Source organism: Silurus aristotelis, assembly GCF_946808225.1.
Source record: "Silurus aristotelis genome assembly, chromosome: 13".
Taxonomy (NCBI): Eukaryota; Metazoa; Chordata; class Actinopteri; order Siluriformes; family Siluridae; genus Silurus; species Silurus aristotelis.
The window spans coordinates 5,071,418-5,087,647 of NC_139586.1; the positions used below are offsets into that span (position 1 = coordinate 5,071,418).

At 34.9% G+C, this 16,230-nt stretch overlaps 1 protein-coding gene across 7 annotated transcripts in view; it reads left to right on the forward strand.

Annotated features, from left to right (window-relative positions):
* The window catches only part of vps13c (vacuolar protein sorting 13 homolog C), an 81,971-nt gene that overhangs the window by 25,292 nt on the left and 40,449 nt on the right, over positions 1 to 16,230 (forward strand). For 4 of the 7 annotated variants that reach the window (XM_083558088.1, XM_083558089.1, XM_083558092.1 and 1 more), the window contains exons 27-36: positions 7,793 to 7,872; positions 7,979 to 8,038; positions 8,402 to 8,549; positions 10,106 to 10,222; positions 10,392 to 10,495; positions 10,627 to 10,794; positions 11,394 to 11,429; positions 12,181 to 12,485; positions 15,756 to 15,903; positions 16,033 to 16,138. In XM_083558088.1, coding sequence (XP_083414214.1) covers positions 7,793 to 7,872; positions 7,979 to 8,038; positions 8,402 to 8,549; positions 10,106 to 10,222; positions 10,392 to 10,495; positions 10,627 to 10,794; positions 11,394 to 11,429; positions 12,181 to 12,485; positions 15,756 to 15,903; positions 16,033 to 16,138 — 1,272 coding nt within the window. The remainder of the gene's footprint in view (positions 1 to 7,792; positions 7,873 to 7,978; positions 8,039 to 8,401; positions 8,550 to 10,105; positions 10,223 to 10,391; positions 10,496 to 10,626; positions 10,795 to 11,393; positions 11,430 to 12,180; positions 12,486 to 15,755; positions 15,904 to 16,032; positions 16,139 to 16,230) is intronic. The other 3 variants (XM_083558090.1, XM_083558094.1, XM_083558091.1) reach the window with 1 other exon arrangement.

Genomic DNA, 16,230 nt, shown 5'->3' on the forward strand with positions numbered 1-16,230 from the left:
TTAGGATTAATTCTGGGCCAAGTCTCCTATAAGTAGCTAACAATCAGTAAAATTGGTGTGCTAGTTAGGATTTAACATGCTTTAACTGCTAGTTAAACAAAACTTAAACCTAAAACAATACAGCTATATAACGTGTTTTTTATGAGGGGTTGCCTATAATTGATATTAAGCAATCTAACTTACAACAAAATTTGGGCCGCACCTCAGGTTATAACCAAGTAGCTAGCAAAGTACAAAATGCAGAGCAGAGAATCACCATGCCTGGAACTAAATAACCTGTGTGTGTATATATACAAAATTAGCGCGTTAATAACTCATTAACACCAATTCATTTAACGGCACTAATTTTATAAGCGTGCGATTAATGTAGAGCATTTCTGTTTGACCATTTTTATCAAAAATATAAATAAATATAAAAGAGGCGAAATTAAAACCTTCAGCGTAACACATTTATTCTCAACCTCCTTTCTTTATTCAGATATGAAAAATAATAAACCACAGAAAAAATTGCCGGCAATTAAAACCGTCCGTGTGGAAACATAGCAAAAGTGCCGTTTGGGGTCCTGATGATTTCCATATTTTAAAATTCCATAATAACATTTACAAGAGTATTTTTACGAGCTGCCCTGTCATCTAAAATGCAAACACGTAAAACGTGTCTGTTTGAGCAACTGGCTCAGTGCAACAAAATAGAAGGATGCTGTGTTTTTTCTCTGTTCTTTTTTTCATGTGTTTAATAGACATAACAGGTTCTTGAAAAACATGCCTACCATCTTAGAAACGTCTATGTTGTTTATGCTCTATGTTTATAGTTGTTTCTGTAATAATGACATACATTTGCAAAAACCATATATACAGTATTTGCTAATCCCCATGTTGATTAGAGTAATAAAAACTTGAAAAGTATTCATTTAAAGTACATTTAGAACAGATAAAAATGTGCAATTACATTGCGGTTACTGATGAATTAACTCATGACAATCATGCGATTAATTATTGTAATTGATTGACAGCCCTAATATATATATATATATATATATATATATATATATATATATATATATATATACTGTGTGTGTGTGTGTATATATATATATATATATATATATATATATATATATATATATATATATATATATATATATATATATATATATATATATATATATATATATATATATATTGTGTGTGTGTGTGTGTGTGTGTATGTGTGTGTGTGTGTGTGTGTGTGTATATATATATATATATATATATATATATATATATATATATATATATAAAATATACAGTGAGGAAAATAAGTATTTGAACACCCTGCTATTTTGCAAGTTCTCCCACTTAGAAATCATGGAGGGGTCTGAAATTGTCATCGTAGGTGCATGTCCACTGTGAGAGACATAATCTAAAAAAAAAAAATCCAGAAATCACAATATTTGATTTTTAAACTATTTATTTGTATGATACAGCTGCAAATAAGTATTTGAACACCTGTCTATCAGCTAGAATTCTGACCCTCAAAGACCTGTTAGTCTGCCTTTAAAATGTCCACCTCCACTACATTTATTATCCTAAATTAGATGCACCTGTTTGAGGTCGTTAGCTGCATAAAGACACCTGTCCACACCATACAATCAGTAAGAATTCAACTACTAACATGGCCAAGACCGAAGAGCTGTCCAAAGACACTAGAGACAAAATTGTACACCTCCACAAGGCTGGAAAGGGCTACGGGGAAATTGCCAAGCAGCTTGGTGAAAAAAGGTCCACTGTTGGAGCAATGGAAGAAGCTAAACATGACTGTCAATCTCCCTCGGACTGGGGCTCCATGCAAGATCTCACCTCGTGGGGTCTCAATGATCCTAAGGAAGGTGAGAAATCAGCCCAGAACTACACGGGAGGAGCTGGTCAATGACCTGAAAAGAGCTGGGACCACCGTTTCCAAGGTTACTGTTGGTAATACACTAAGACGTCATGGTTTGAAATCATGCATGGCACAGAGGGTTCCCCTGCTTAAACCAGCACATGTCCAGGCACGTCTTAAGTTTGCCAATGACCATTTGGATGATCCAGAGGAGTCATGGGAGAAAGTCATGTGGTCAGATGAGACCAAAATAGAACTTTTGGGTCATAATTCCACTAAACGTGTTTGGAGGAAGAAGAATGATAAGTACCATCCCAAGAACACCATGCCTACTGTGAAGCATGGGGGTGGTAGCATCATGCTTTGGGTGTGTTTTTCTGCACATGGGACAGGGCGACTGCACTGTATTAAGGAGAGGATGACTGGGGCCATGTATTGTGAGATTTTGGGGAACAACCTCCTTCCCTCAGTTAGAGCATTGAAGATGGGTCGAGGCTGGGTCTTCCAACATTAGTTTATTTTGTATTTTTTTCTTCACTCATTTAAACATAACAACATACACAAACAGAATTTTTATAGTACAGCAATGACTGAAGGGGTTTAGGCTGAAGTGAAACACTTATTGATGCCTAACCCTATTTACAAACAATTTTAAATACCCAACATGAGGCAACAGTAATCAGAAAGCAGCAAAGTGAAAACAGATATAAGAATATTACCAGCTATATATGAACAGCTCATACAGATAACATATTAATACAAATATTTTTCAAATATAATCCATTACTAATAACATTACACAAATCACCTTGTCTATTATCCTCTAAACATTCCATTACGCTAATACTGCCATATATCATTACATAATACACCGGCCTTCTACTAGTTTTAATGATCTTTAAACTAAACTGAACAATATCATTCTAATGCAATATAACTACCAATCACATTTCATTTGAAAATTTTTTTGAACACCTTTATTGATATAGATTGTTTTATTTTGTCCTCCAGACTATTCCATAGATTGACTCCTCTAACTGAGAAACACCTCGCTTTAGTATTGGTCCTAACTTTATTTTTTTGATAGACCCCCGATTCCTCTCAAATTATATCGAGTCTCTCTTGGCTTAAACCTCTCCTGAATACAGACTGGGAGCTTAAGATTGTGAACCTTATACATCATTACAGCTGTGCTTAGATCAACCAAATCCTGTAATTTCAATGCATTCATTTTAATAAACAATGGGTTAGTTGGGGCGTAATAATCAACTCTGTTAACAATTCTAATAGCCTTCTTCTGCAATATGAAGATAGGTTTGATAATAGATTTATAATTATTCCCCCATATTTCCACACAATAGTTTAAGTACGGAAGAATGAGCGAATTGTATAATAAATATAATGAATTTTGATTTATCAATGATTTAATTTTACACATTATACCAATAGTTTTAGATATTTTTGTCTTTAAATAATTTATGTGTAATTTCCAATTGAGTTTATCATCAACATGGATACCCAAAAATGTTGTATTACACACACTCTCAATTTCTATATGATTAATTTTTATTTTGATTGGTTCCTCAATTTTTCTATTTCCAAAAATAATATATTTAGTTTTATTCAAATTCATTGATAGTTTGTTATAGTCAAACCAAGTTTTTAATATAGAAAGCTCTTTTTCCACTATCTTCAAAAGAAAATCTAAATTTTGTCCAGAGCAATGGAGACTAGTATCATCGGCAAACAAAATACAATTTAACTTTGTTAATACCTTCGGAATATCATTTATGTACATTATAAACAGCTTTGGCCCCAGTATAGAGCCCTGTGGCACTCCATGCGTTATGTTTGTTCTTTCAGAGTCAAAGTTGTTTATATGTACATATTGATCTCTGCCACTAAGATAATCTCTCAACCAATCATGGGCAATGCCTCTTATACCATATCGTTCTACTTTAGCCAACAGGTAATTATGATCAATGGTATCAAATGCCTTGCTCAAATCAATAAAGACACCGACAGTGTACTCTCCATTGTCAAACGCTGTACACTGTCCTCAACCAGTTCAATGACTGCCATTGAGGTTGCTCTATTTGCCCTGAAACCAAATTGATAATCTGAATGAAGGTTGAATTTATTGAGATAATCATCAAGTCTTATAACATATAACTTTTCTAAAATTTTGGAAAATTGTGAAAGTAGTGAGATTGGCCTGTAGTTTGTAAATTGATGTTTATCTCCAATTTTAAAAATGGGTACTACCTTGGCCGTTTTCATTTTAGACGGAAAGATGCCCGTAAAAAAAGATTGATTACAAATGTATGTAAGTGGAGCAACAATACTATGTATAATTTCTTTTACTATAATCATATCAAAATCAAAACAGTCTGTTGACCTCTTATTTTTAAATTTAGTCACAATTTGAATAATTTCATTTTCATCCACACTCCTCAAAAACAAAGAGCTCACATTTCCTTTAATATTTTTTATCAATTTCCTTTACCTCTGATGGTTGAGGGATTTCATTAGCTAGAGTAGGTCCAACATTTACAAAAAAATTGTTGAACGCCATTGATATTTCCTTATTACCGTTTAAGATTTGGCCGTCTTTCTCAAAATAATTTGGAAAATCATTTTTATTAGTTCGCTTCTTAATAATACTATTTAATAATTTCCAAGTACTGAGGATGTTGTTTTTGTGCTGTTCCAAAATATTTTGATAATAAACTTTTTTTTCTATTAGATCTTATGTTAATTAACTTATTTTTGTACACTTTATATTTGTTCTCTGCTTCTTTAGTTCTATGTTTTATAAATAATTTGTGAAGGTATTTTTTCTTTTTGCAAGCGTTGGCTATGCCCTTCGTTATCCATGGTTTCTCTAGGTTGGGCCTGTCTTTAATAGAGTATTCCTTTAGTGGGCAATGTTTATCATAAAGACTTGCTAGTGTAGACAAAAAAATGTCATAGGCCCTGTCAGGATCAGAGGTGGCATAGACCTTGTCCCATTTCTGGTTAAACAAATCAGTTTTTAAGGCAAACATGGTTTCAGGGGTTCTATTACGTATAATTTTAATCTGATCTACTTTGAACACAGTAGCCTTATATAGAAGTTTGTGAAAAATACTAAAAACAGGATAATGATCAGTAATATCATTTATGAGCAATCCAGCAGTTATTTGTGTTTCAAGTCTATTCGTAAATATATTAACTATTAAAGTAGCTGTATCAGCTGTGATTCTTGTGGGTTTAGTGATAAGTGGAAATAAATTATTACTATACATAGTTGTGATGAAATCACTTGTTTTCTTATTATTTTGGGGATTTAAAAGATTTATATTAAAATCGCCACACTCAATATGCATCTTACTAACGTTACCAAACAAAATATCAGCATTTTTATTAAATGCATCTAAACATGATCCTGGTGTTCTATAGAGACAACTAACAATAATATTTTTAGATTTAAGAACTGCAATTTCAACAGATATACACTCTAGAACTCGCTCAATGGTGGTTGTCAGACTATCGACAATTTTACAATTGAGCTCATTTTCCACATATAATGCTACTCCCCCACCTTTTTTATTAATCCTATTCTTAGTAAAGAGCTCATCCCTCCAATTCCACTTCGCAAGCCTTATCCCCATCCAACCAAGTCCTCGAAACTGCAATAACACTAAATTTGTTAATTTTACCAAGGCATTCTTTAATATCTTCAACATTTTTATACAGGCTTCTATTATTGAAATGAATTAAGCTAAAAGCTCACTCCATATCAATACTGTTACTTTGCTCTCCAGTATAGTATTTACATTCATTTATTATATTATTATAAAAATGATTATCTGGATCTATATCTTTCCCAAACTCATTTGTTTTATAGAGATGCATGATTTTCTAAACTATGTTCAATCAGTTCACTTCTATATGGACAACCAATATTTTCTCATTTATTTCATCTTTATCTCTATGGACTACTGATAAATCATAATCACACTCAGTCATATTGTTTTAAGGTTAATCACAAAATACTCCTATGTCCCTAATCCACCACTTTTCAAGTCTATTATTTAGTCTTTTCCCAATTGTCAAATTATAAATGATCCACGTGTCCAACATAAGGCGGATTTCCATCCATCGTGAAGTGATTTTAAAGCAATTTTTCTCTGTCCAACGTAAAGTAGGACCATCTTCCAGTTTGTCCGCACGTAAACGTGTACCTGTTATCCACAGTCCAGTACATGAAAAGTTTATCCAACAGTAATCCACGAAAAGTAGTCCTATAATGATCCATTCTCCAACTCGCTGAAAATTTGTCCGCACTTTTTCATAGTCCGCATAGCTCCAGCAGAATAAATAGAGATCCATTTGAACCCAGTCTAAATGAAACGAACATACTATTCTCATCCATAGCATAAAGTAATAGTCCTCAAAATGCGACAAGAATGTCTCTTTTTTTTTTTATTTTTTTTATTTGTTTGTTTGTTTTGTTCAATCAACATTATCTAAACTGATCAAGGTCTTTAAGTTGTCTTACCAGTATTACCCTGGCTTGTTCCTGAGTAGATCCCTTTAGCTGAATGAAGATCTTACAGTTCCTCGTCCATGTCGCATTTATCTTATAAATTCTTCTCAGCATACGGGCTTCTCGGGCAAACTCAGCATTTCTTTTTGTAAGGTGATCGTTTAAATAAACATTAGTTCCTTTCAACTTCCTTCCTTGTCGCAGTAAATCAATTTTGTATTTCCGATTTGCAAAACGCAGAATAATTGCTGGCTGTTTTGTGTCTTTTCTTGGCAGAGTGTGACAAGCAGCGATGTTATTCGCGTCTAGATGTATATCTTTTCCCCTCAGAAATGTTACAACTTGTCTCTCCAATGATTGCACATCCGCGTGTATTGTTCAAACAGATCAATCCTCATTTCAAGCTCATTGATAGTTTGGTCTTTTTCTTTTATCAAGTCTCTCAATTGTTTCACCTCGTCGAAAAGTCCCGTCAGCTTCATCAGCTGGTGAGTCACTTTGGACAACTTCTCAGTCAAATGATTGAGCAACTTATGAATTTCTGGCATCTCATTCTCCATCTCTGCTTTACTGGTTGTTTTCTTCGGTGGCATAGCCACATTTTCCCGTACTGTTTCAGTTTTCTTATGTATGCGTTATGCAAGTAAAGTTAGTTTTTTGTCGAGTAGAGATACAGCATTTTTACAGGGCGCTGCCATGTTGAAATCACCTGACTGCACGTCTCCCAGTGACAATGACAATGACCCAAAGCACACAGCCAGGATAACCAAGAAGTGGCTCTGTAAGAAGCATATCAAGGTTCTGGCATGGCCTAGCCAGTCTCCAGACCTAAACCCAATAGAGAATCTTTGGAGGGAGCTCAAACTCCGTGTTTCTCAGCAACAGGCCAGAAACCTGACTGATCTAGAGAAGATCTGTGTGGAGGAGTGGGCCAAAATCCCTCCTGCAGTGTGTGAAAACCTGGTGAAAAACTACAGGAAACGTTTGACCTCTGTAATTGCAAACAAAGGCTACTGTACCAAATATTAACATTGACTTTCTCAGGTGTTCAAATACTTATTTGCAGCTGTATCATACAAATAAATAGTTAAAAAATCATACATTGTGATTTCTGGATTTTTTTTTTTAGATTATGTCTCCCACAGTGGACATGCACCTACGATGACAATTTCAGACCCCTCCATGATTTCTGAGTGGGAGAACTTGCAAAATAGGAGGGTGTTCAAATACTTATTTTCCTCACTGTATATTAGGGGAGTAATGGTGCACGTATTTTAAAAAAAATGTACAGGGCAATGCAATCCTCTTTACGTGCGGAACATAGTTAAATTTAGAGTTATATTTATTAAAGTGTGTGTGTGTGTGTGTCTGTGTGTGTATTTTACATTTACATGTTTCAGATGCTCAGAATCAGCCGCTTCACCTGATTACCTCATCGGAAAAACATGGATCTGATCTGCTGATAATTGATTATATTAAAGTAAGTAAACTCCGTCTGCAGAACAACTCATAGTGTTTGATAGTGTTTGATAGTGTTAATGTGAGATCGAAGGGTGTGTGTTTTACTGAGTCGGTGTTCCATGCAGGCTGATGTGAGCGGACCCAGTTTCCAAAGTGTCTTTGACAATACGGAGCAGATGCTAAAGGTAAACTGTTTTACCAAGCATATTATGCATAAATTATTCAAATGGTACATTTGATATTCTCACTTGTTTCCAACATGATATAGAGCTACCATTGTACTCGTACACTTTTTCTATTCATATTTCAATATCACTTTAAATATTTATTGTGACGATACCTGAAACATACCGCTAACCAGAGGAAGCTCTTATAGTAAGGTCTTTAATAGCCATTTTATTATTGTAATATTTCACTTCTAATGCAAATTATAATTTTTGTTTATTTTATAGTCTAGAATAAAATCATAGGCATTTGCACTTAAGCAAGTGCACAAAACCAGCCTATTGTGTGCTGTATCCTGCAAATTATATTTGCTGTATTTGCAGGTGGAGTTTTCATCACTGGAATTTCTTCTCCACACAAAAGCCCTGTTGTCCACCATCAGCTACCTGAATAGAGCATTGTCAAAGTTCACACCTTCTAAAGAAAGAGACATCAAGAGACCAGCTGATAGGGTTACAACAGAGAAAACAGGTATAACACAATAACACTCAGATAGTTCACACCAACTCAGGCTTATTGTTCAACCCTCTAAAAATCTACTAAAAGGGTTAGTCAAGTAAAAACTTATTTTTTTGTTTATTTTAAATACAGTGAAATAAATAAGGATTTTTTAATTTAGTTTTCATAATGAAAATATTAAATAATTTATAAAAATTTACAGTATATCTACTGTAAATTAAAACTTTTAAAAACCAATGTTGAGGCTTAAAAATTTAAACAAATTGATCACAACAAATTAAACAGTAGGTGTGGCCAAATCAAGTATTTCATCTTATTGAAGGAATCCACAGGAATCCACAGATTGGGGGATTTTCTGCCATTCATTTTGGCAAATGGTCTCAAGCTGGGTCCAGTTGGATGGGAGACGTCGGTGGACAGTCACTTTTGGGTCTCTCCAAAGATGTTAAGTAAGATTCCAATCAGGACTCTGGCTGGGCCAATAGGATTTTCACAGAGTTGTCTCTGTGAAAATTTGTTGTTGTTTTGTAGGAAGGTGAACCTTTGGCCCAGTCTGAGGTCCTCAGCTCTGTGGAACAGGTTGTTATTGAGGGTTATTGAGTACAGGATACTTTGCCCCATACAGCTCCCCTCAATCCTTACCAGTTGTCATATCACTGTTGCAGAAACACCTCCCTCACATGGGGGCATCATGCTTCACTGTTGAGATGGTTTTGGGCAAGTGATGAGCGGTGCCTTGTTTCTTCATGATATGACGTTTAAAATTGAGTCGAAACAGTTTAATCTTGGTTTTTATTAGACCAGAGCATTTGTTTCAGAGTCTGAGAGTCCTTCAGGTGCCTGTTAGCAATTGGATCGGTGGAGGGCTGTAGTGATGGTTGTCCATCTGGACAGTAATACAGTATACAGAACTTTTCTATATAAGATGGGAAAGGGAAAGGAGGTTTATGGGTCAGTTATTGTCTGTATTTCTGAAATATCTGTAAAAATACCTATGCAAAATTTTAGTATAACCTTAATTACATTACATCGATATTTCCTTTTTTTATCACAGTTCCAATTTAAAGAGGACTCTACTGTTTCCTTAAGCTTGTTCATTGCTGAAATGTATAAAATATAAATTACTAATTTAAAATGTGTATCCCGCATCTATATAAATATTTTGTGTTACGATGTACATTGTTAAAAATGCTACACAAATAAAATAAAGTTTAATAAAATTGAACATGTTCAACCCTGATAACAAGCTACCAAACATGCACTTATTCTCTCTGATTTGGAGCATATCCTCCACCTGGCTGATTAGAAATTGCTGTAACACTAGACCCTAACTATTAACATCACCCTGATGCCACTCAAGTGGCCCTGACCTAGTCCTCCGAGCACAGCCGCTATATTTCTCCTTCACACTGTTTCTGTGTTGGAAAACCAGAAATGAGTCATTTTATTGAATTGTATGGTTAAATATGGGCTTGAAATGTTCCAGACTCTGCTAGCGAGATATTTAAGGCTAAACTTCTGAAAGGCAAGCAAATGTTTTAGTGACAGTGCTGATACTCCTTTCTCAGTATCTTTAGGTTCAAGGGACAAGAGGGTGATAAGTTTGAAACTTTTTGCTGTGCTGGGTTCCTTTGGAGTGACCATCTGTGATGACAGAAGCAGCATTGCAGAAATCCAAATTCAAGGTACATGTTTACTTCTAAAAATTAGAATGCAAGCATAACTTATATTGCATTATATACATTTAAATCCATCCATCCATCCATTCAACCAACCAACCAACCAACCAACCAACATAGTTGACTTGGTATTTATAAATATTGGCCATAGCAATGATATTCTGTTTGTTTCCAGGGATTAATGCCTCCATGGTTGTCCAAGCCAAAGAAACAGAAGTGTTTGCCCGTTTGCGAAATGTTTTAGTCATAGATGTGGACACAAAAACCATACATAAAAAGGTTAGTGATGATTTTTAGCCAATTCAAGTAATCAAGCAATATGGGTTGTTTCACATTCCTTGCTCTCTGTCCTGAGTATATCTAAGAATTGATTTGGGAATTATGTGTTTTTTTAATTCTGTCACTTCAAGGTGGTGTCTATTGTGGGGGAGGAAGTGTTTAGCTTTAAGCTGAGTCTCTACCCTGGAGCCACAGAAGGAGCCGGTTACTCTGATACTTCGAAAGTAGATGGCAAAGTCACCCTGAGACTGGGCTGCATCCAGTTCATCTACTTGCACAAGTTCCTTATATCACTTCTGGTGAGATGAGAAGAATTTTACACTAATACACACACACACACACACACACACACACACACACACACACACACACACATTGTGGGAGCGTTGAAGCTTGTTGAAAAAAAATAAACTTTTTTAATTCACAGTGATTATACTGAATGATCTTTTACAGTACACAGCTTGTTGGTTCTCTGTTTGGTGCGTTTGCTTTTTACAAGAAGTAAATATGAAAACACTATAAATCAATAATAACACATTTTATTTTTCTATTAATTTAACACCTTTCAAAAGTCTTAAAACGTGACAGTGTGGATAACAAACACGACTAGAGTGAAATTACAGCGTATTGCTTGCCACAGTAAAGCATGGCTGACTGAAAAACAGGTTGAGTTCCAAGTTATAACGGCTCTAAGGAATGTTTCGGTTTTCAGTTTGAGCTGAATATAAAAAGTAACAAATGCATAGTGTTTCAGCATGAAGGCGGACATTAATAATAAGATTATTAAATATTTGTATAGTTGAAGAAAAGCAATAAACCTGATGCTTATATTGATATTTTTACTTTGCTAGTTTTTTCCCTTCTTTGTGTTGTGTCTGAATGTGTTTTTTGTTTCCAGGACTCTTTTAGCTATCAAAACCCCTCTGCTGATGAGGTACAGACTTGGGCATGGAGCATTTTAAAGCCATTTTCAGCTTTGCAGCGTCACTAATAATGCACCTCTTACATTATCTCATGAAAACATTTTTTATTGTAAATTGTAAAATCGCGTTAAGCGTATTTCCACCAACAAAGTTTGCTTATGTGATATTAATGAACAAATTGTAAAAGGAAATAATTAAAAACACAATAGATAATATTCATTATGGAATAAATATAATGACATTTAGATTTTTACCCTTAATCGTGGTTATGGTTTGTGTTTATGTTTATGTTTGAAAGGCACCAGCCTCTATTTATCGGTTTGTATTGACAAGCGTGCTTATGAATATACCTCTTTTTATAATTCAGTGGATCTAAATGCTTTAAATGTATTATCACAGTACAAATAATGCTTCTATGCTGCACAGTATTCTCTACATGCTTTGCAGATATAGCAGACTTAAATTAACTGAAGTTTTTGTTTCAGTATCATGCTATCATACATTCTCTTACGCAACATAAAACCGCTCTCATCTTAGAAACGGCTCGAACCGTTCTTCTAAGATTTAGCAAATTGGTTGTAAATTAGTTTTTTTTAGAACTCAGGGAGTCATTACAGCATGACTTTTCCCTACTAATGCAACCATCTCATAATGCTCCTCTCCCTTTCACAGACCACCTCAAATTGCCACTCATGACTGCTGCTCTCAGACCACCTCAAATGTGCAGTAGATCACACGATAACTGTCTGCTCTGTTCCACAGAAATTCGTGGATAACTTTCAGGCAGCCAAAAAAGCTATAAGCATTGCCACAGCACAGGCAGCAGAGAAAGCGGCTGCCAGCGTGAAGGACTTCGCTCTGAAGAGTTTCAGACTGTCAATGGACATCAGACTGAAGGCACCACTCATCATCATCCCTCAGTCCTCCATCTCCCAAAATGCTTTTGTGGTGGATCTGGGGCTCATCACTATTAGCAACACCTTCACTTTGACTCCAGCCCCGGGCTTTTCTCTCCCAGCTGTAGTGGAGACCATGGATGTTAAACTCACCCACCTCAAATTATTAAGGTATTAAAGGATTACTGAGGAAATATACTGGTTATATTGTATATTTTAGGAAGGGAATTTGTTAACCTTGTATGCTAGTTGTAGGATAATGTCTGCTATATTATAGCAGTGTTTTTCTCATAATCTCCAAAAAATTATTACTTGATAAGATATAAATAATAATCTTTAGCCTTTTTTCACCAGCAAGGTTAAGCACCCCTTACTACACTTTGTTGTTGTTGATGTTTTTGTTTTCACTGCCAAGTGAATTTTACTATGCTGAAGTACACATTTTACTAAAAAGTAAAAACTTTAAATTTAAAAAGTAAAGTAAATGAAATTACTTTTTTGGACCAAATATAATATCAAATATTACACATGTACAATATATGTTGGATATAGAGTTCAAATCAAATGATAAAAATTGCAACTTTAAAGTCCATTACAATTCTACATAATTTCCATCAGGAAAATCAGCTACCTCAATAATACTTAATAATGAATAATACAATAATAATTCAGAATAAAACTTAATAATACAGACTTAAAGATTATTATCTTGCCAAGGTTACAGTAGCTTATCTAAAAAAAAAAGAAACGTAAGTAGATACATGACAGCAATACATATTAACGTGGCATGAATACAATATAGCCAAAAGTATGCAGACTATCACATCCATGTGGTTTCTCCCCAAACTGTTTGCACAAAGTTGTAAGCACACAATTGTATAGGATAACTACACTGTAACATTAAATATTTCCTTCACTGGAATTTATAGGCCCAGGCCTGTTCTGTGTACCAAACAAAGTTAGGACATGGTGGCTTGAGTTTGGACTGGATGAATGTGAATGTCCTGTTCAGAGCCGTGACCTCAACGCCACTGAATACCTTAAGGACATACTGTGGCTCTGACTGAACCCCAAACATCTTTATAGCCACACGTCAACATTTTTGGAAAGCCTCACCAGATGAGTGAATCTTAATAAAGCAGCAAAAAGGCCTAAATCTGGGAAACAATGCGTGGTAGGGTGTCCACATACTTGTGGCATTATTTTATTTATGCCATGTAAATATTTTTTTCTACTGTGTATCTATGTATTAACAATTGTAACTCACTGTCTCTGAAAATGGAATATGACTGTCAGTTGATACTTCTGGGTCCAGCGTAACATTTTAGTTTTGTAAATGCTACATAAATCAGTAAGTGGAGAGAAGGTAAGTGACCTGAATGCAATTGACATTGCATATTTGCTATTCACTGGTACATGCATTTTCTGCTACATGCCAACATATAATTTTGACTTTGACGATTTGACTTTCATGGGCACATCTGGAGAGAGGTTAGCTGTAGCTTAGTGGCTATTTGGCATTGGAAATTGGTTTGGATGGTCAAATCCCAGCACCACCAAGCCACCACTGCTGGGTCCTTTAGCAAGATCCTTAACCCCCAATTGCTCAATTGCTATATACTGTATGTAATATATATATATATATATAGTTTGATTCAACCACAACGCACCAGCTTTTAAATTGTTGAATGTGTTTTGAATTTACATTGTTTTAGCCAGTAATCATGTGTGTTGCAGGACAAAGGTCTTTGTAATTATTGATTTGTTCTTTGTGTCCTTTTCTCTTGGATGACCATTTCCACGTGTAAAGTAATTTGCATTGTTTGCTTGCTCTGAGCGAAGATCTAAAGCCTGTTTTCTTACGTTTCCTTACTTGGGTATCTGCTTTCGCATGCAACTCATGACTGTAGATTGCTGCAGCATGTCAGTTTCAAAATTTACAGGCATTTAACACCTTCATTTAGAACCTGGTATTGCCTTCATCCGGCTCATCCAATGTCATTTTTACTGGTTTGCTTACAAACTAAACCAACTCACTTCCACTTCTGACTGTTTGTTTAAAATATAAAGTCTATTTCTGGTCCACTGTTTTTCAGATAAAATTAAACGGCTCTCTTAACCTTTATAATTGTGCCAATTATACATTATGTACACAAAATAATGTAGGTTGTTGCAGTAGGTGCTCCCTTTACAAAGTTAGATGTTCATAGTTAAAAACAGTTAGAAGGCTTACAGAAAGATCAGTACTTTGCCATCCAAAATTGTTGGGACCATTTATTAAAATTAGCAAAAGTATAGGAGATATAAAACTAATAACATGCAATAAGTAACCGAATAGTTGTATTTAACATGGTTTTCTTAAATTTACTGTAAGATTTGTATATAACACGGTTTTTTAAATAATGCCTACCATAACGATAATGATATTATCGAGGTGAGTAGGATTTAAGCTGAAATATCTGCATGAAAGTTTGATCAAATTCATGATACAAATTGATGTTCCTGAACCACCACTCATTTGATAGTCCTAAAGCATCACTAGTCCACAACCATATTTTACAGTGGGGATCTGGTGCATTTTACACAATCCCACAGGATCTAATGTCAATTGTACTAATCTAAGGAGTGCATCTGAAATTTTCCTTGCAGCAGTGCAGGACAGCATGTTGAGGTCAGCATGAGGTTGTCTTTTGAAGCTCTAAAGGGGACAGAGAATAGATTTATTATTCTTAGTTCATTTAAACTGTTTCAGGCATGTGAACTTTATCCCACCTATTAGTTATTTTATCTATTTATAATATTTTTATATCTATTTGCTACAAATGTTTTCTTTTAAGTTTCTGAAATGGTGAGTTGGAACCATCTTGTGGGCTCATCATTTGCAAGAAGGTTGGGATCTGGTCTGGTGCTTACTGGGTGGCAAAAAATTTTTAATCGACATATAAGATTACAGGCATCCATTACAATATTACATGCATGCAAACTATTCCCCAATGAAATGGGACAAGGTGACCTCTGCTTGTGGTCTCTGCTTGTTTGAAAGTAATTTTTGCTCATTTTAGGAATTGTGCTAATAATTCTGAAGGGCATTGTAGATTGTAGTGTATTTTATATATTTTATTTGCGCAAACCTGCACAATTCATTTGGCACCACTGAGCCCATTTGTAAAATACCTTTTTGCAAGTTTGCCCTGTGCATCCAATTAATTTATGTTGAGCACACTAGCCTGTTTATATGATGCATAACATAGTAATGCAATAATAAAAATCCTAAAACAAATTTCCCAGCCATTTAACACCTTCATAGGGAACTTGGGATTCCATCTGTCTGATTTTATGTCATTTTCATTAGATACCATACAGACTAAACTTTGCATAAGCAAATGTTTTAATTAAATGAAAATATATAATGGAAGCCCAACCCCATTTCATTGTTTACAGAACAGTTCTAAAGCAGGAAGCACCTCAGCCACAATTGGAAATTTTACAGCCAGTTAACCTGGAGTTGTTGGTTAAGCGTAATCTGGCTGCCTCCTGGTTCACAAAGATCCCTGGAGTGGAGGTCAGAGGATTGCTCAAGTCCATGAATGTAAGTTTGTATGGTTTCACATATTTCATGTTTATGTTGGTGTTTTATTTATGTGAATATAGATTAAAAGACCACTACCTTTGAATTAAATTTCTCTTTGAAAAAAAAGTTTTTTTTTTGCTTTTATAGATCACAATTGGTTGTGAAGACCTTTGTGTTCTGATGAAGATTCTAGCAGAAAACACTGAAGAAGGTAACAAAAGGTCAACTGACACTATGAAACTCACCGTTGAAGGTAAAAATGCACCTTCTGCTCTGTTACCTGAATTACCATAACAATCCTCCTGCACAAATTTTATAGATATTCTTTTCCTACATTTACTATAT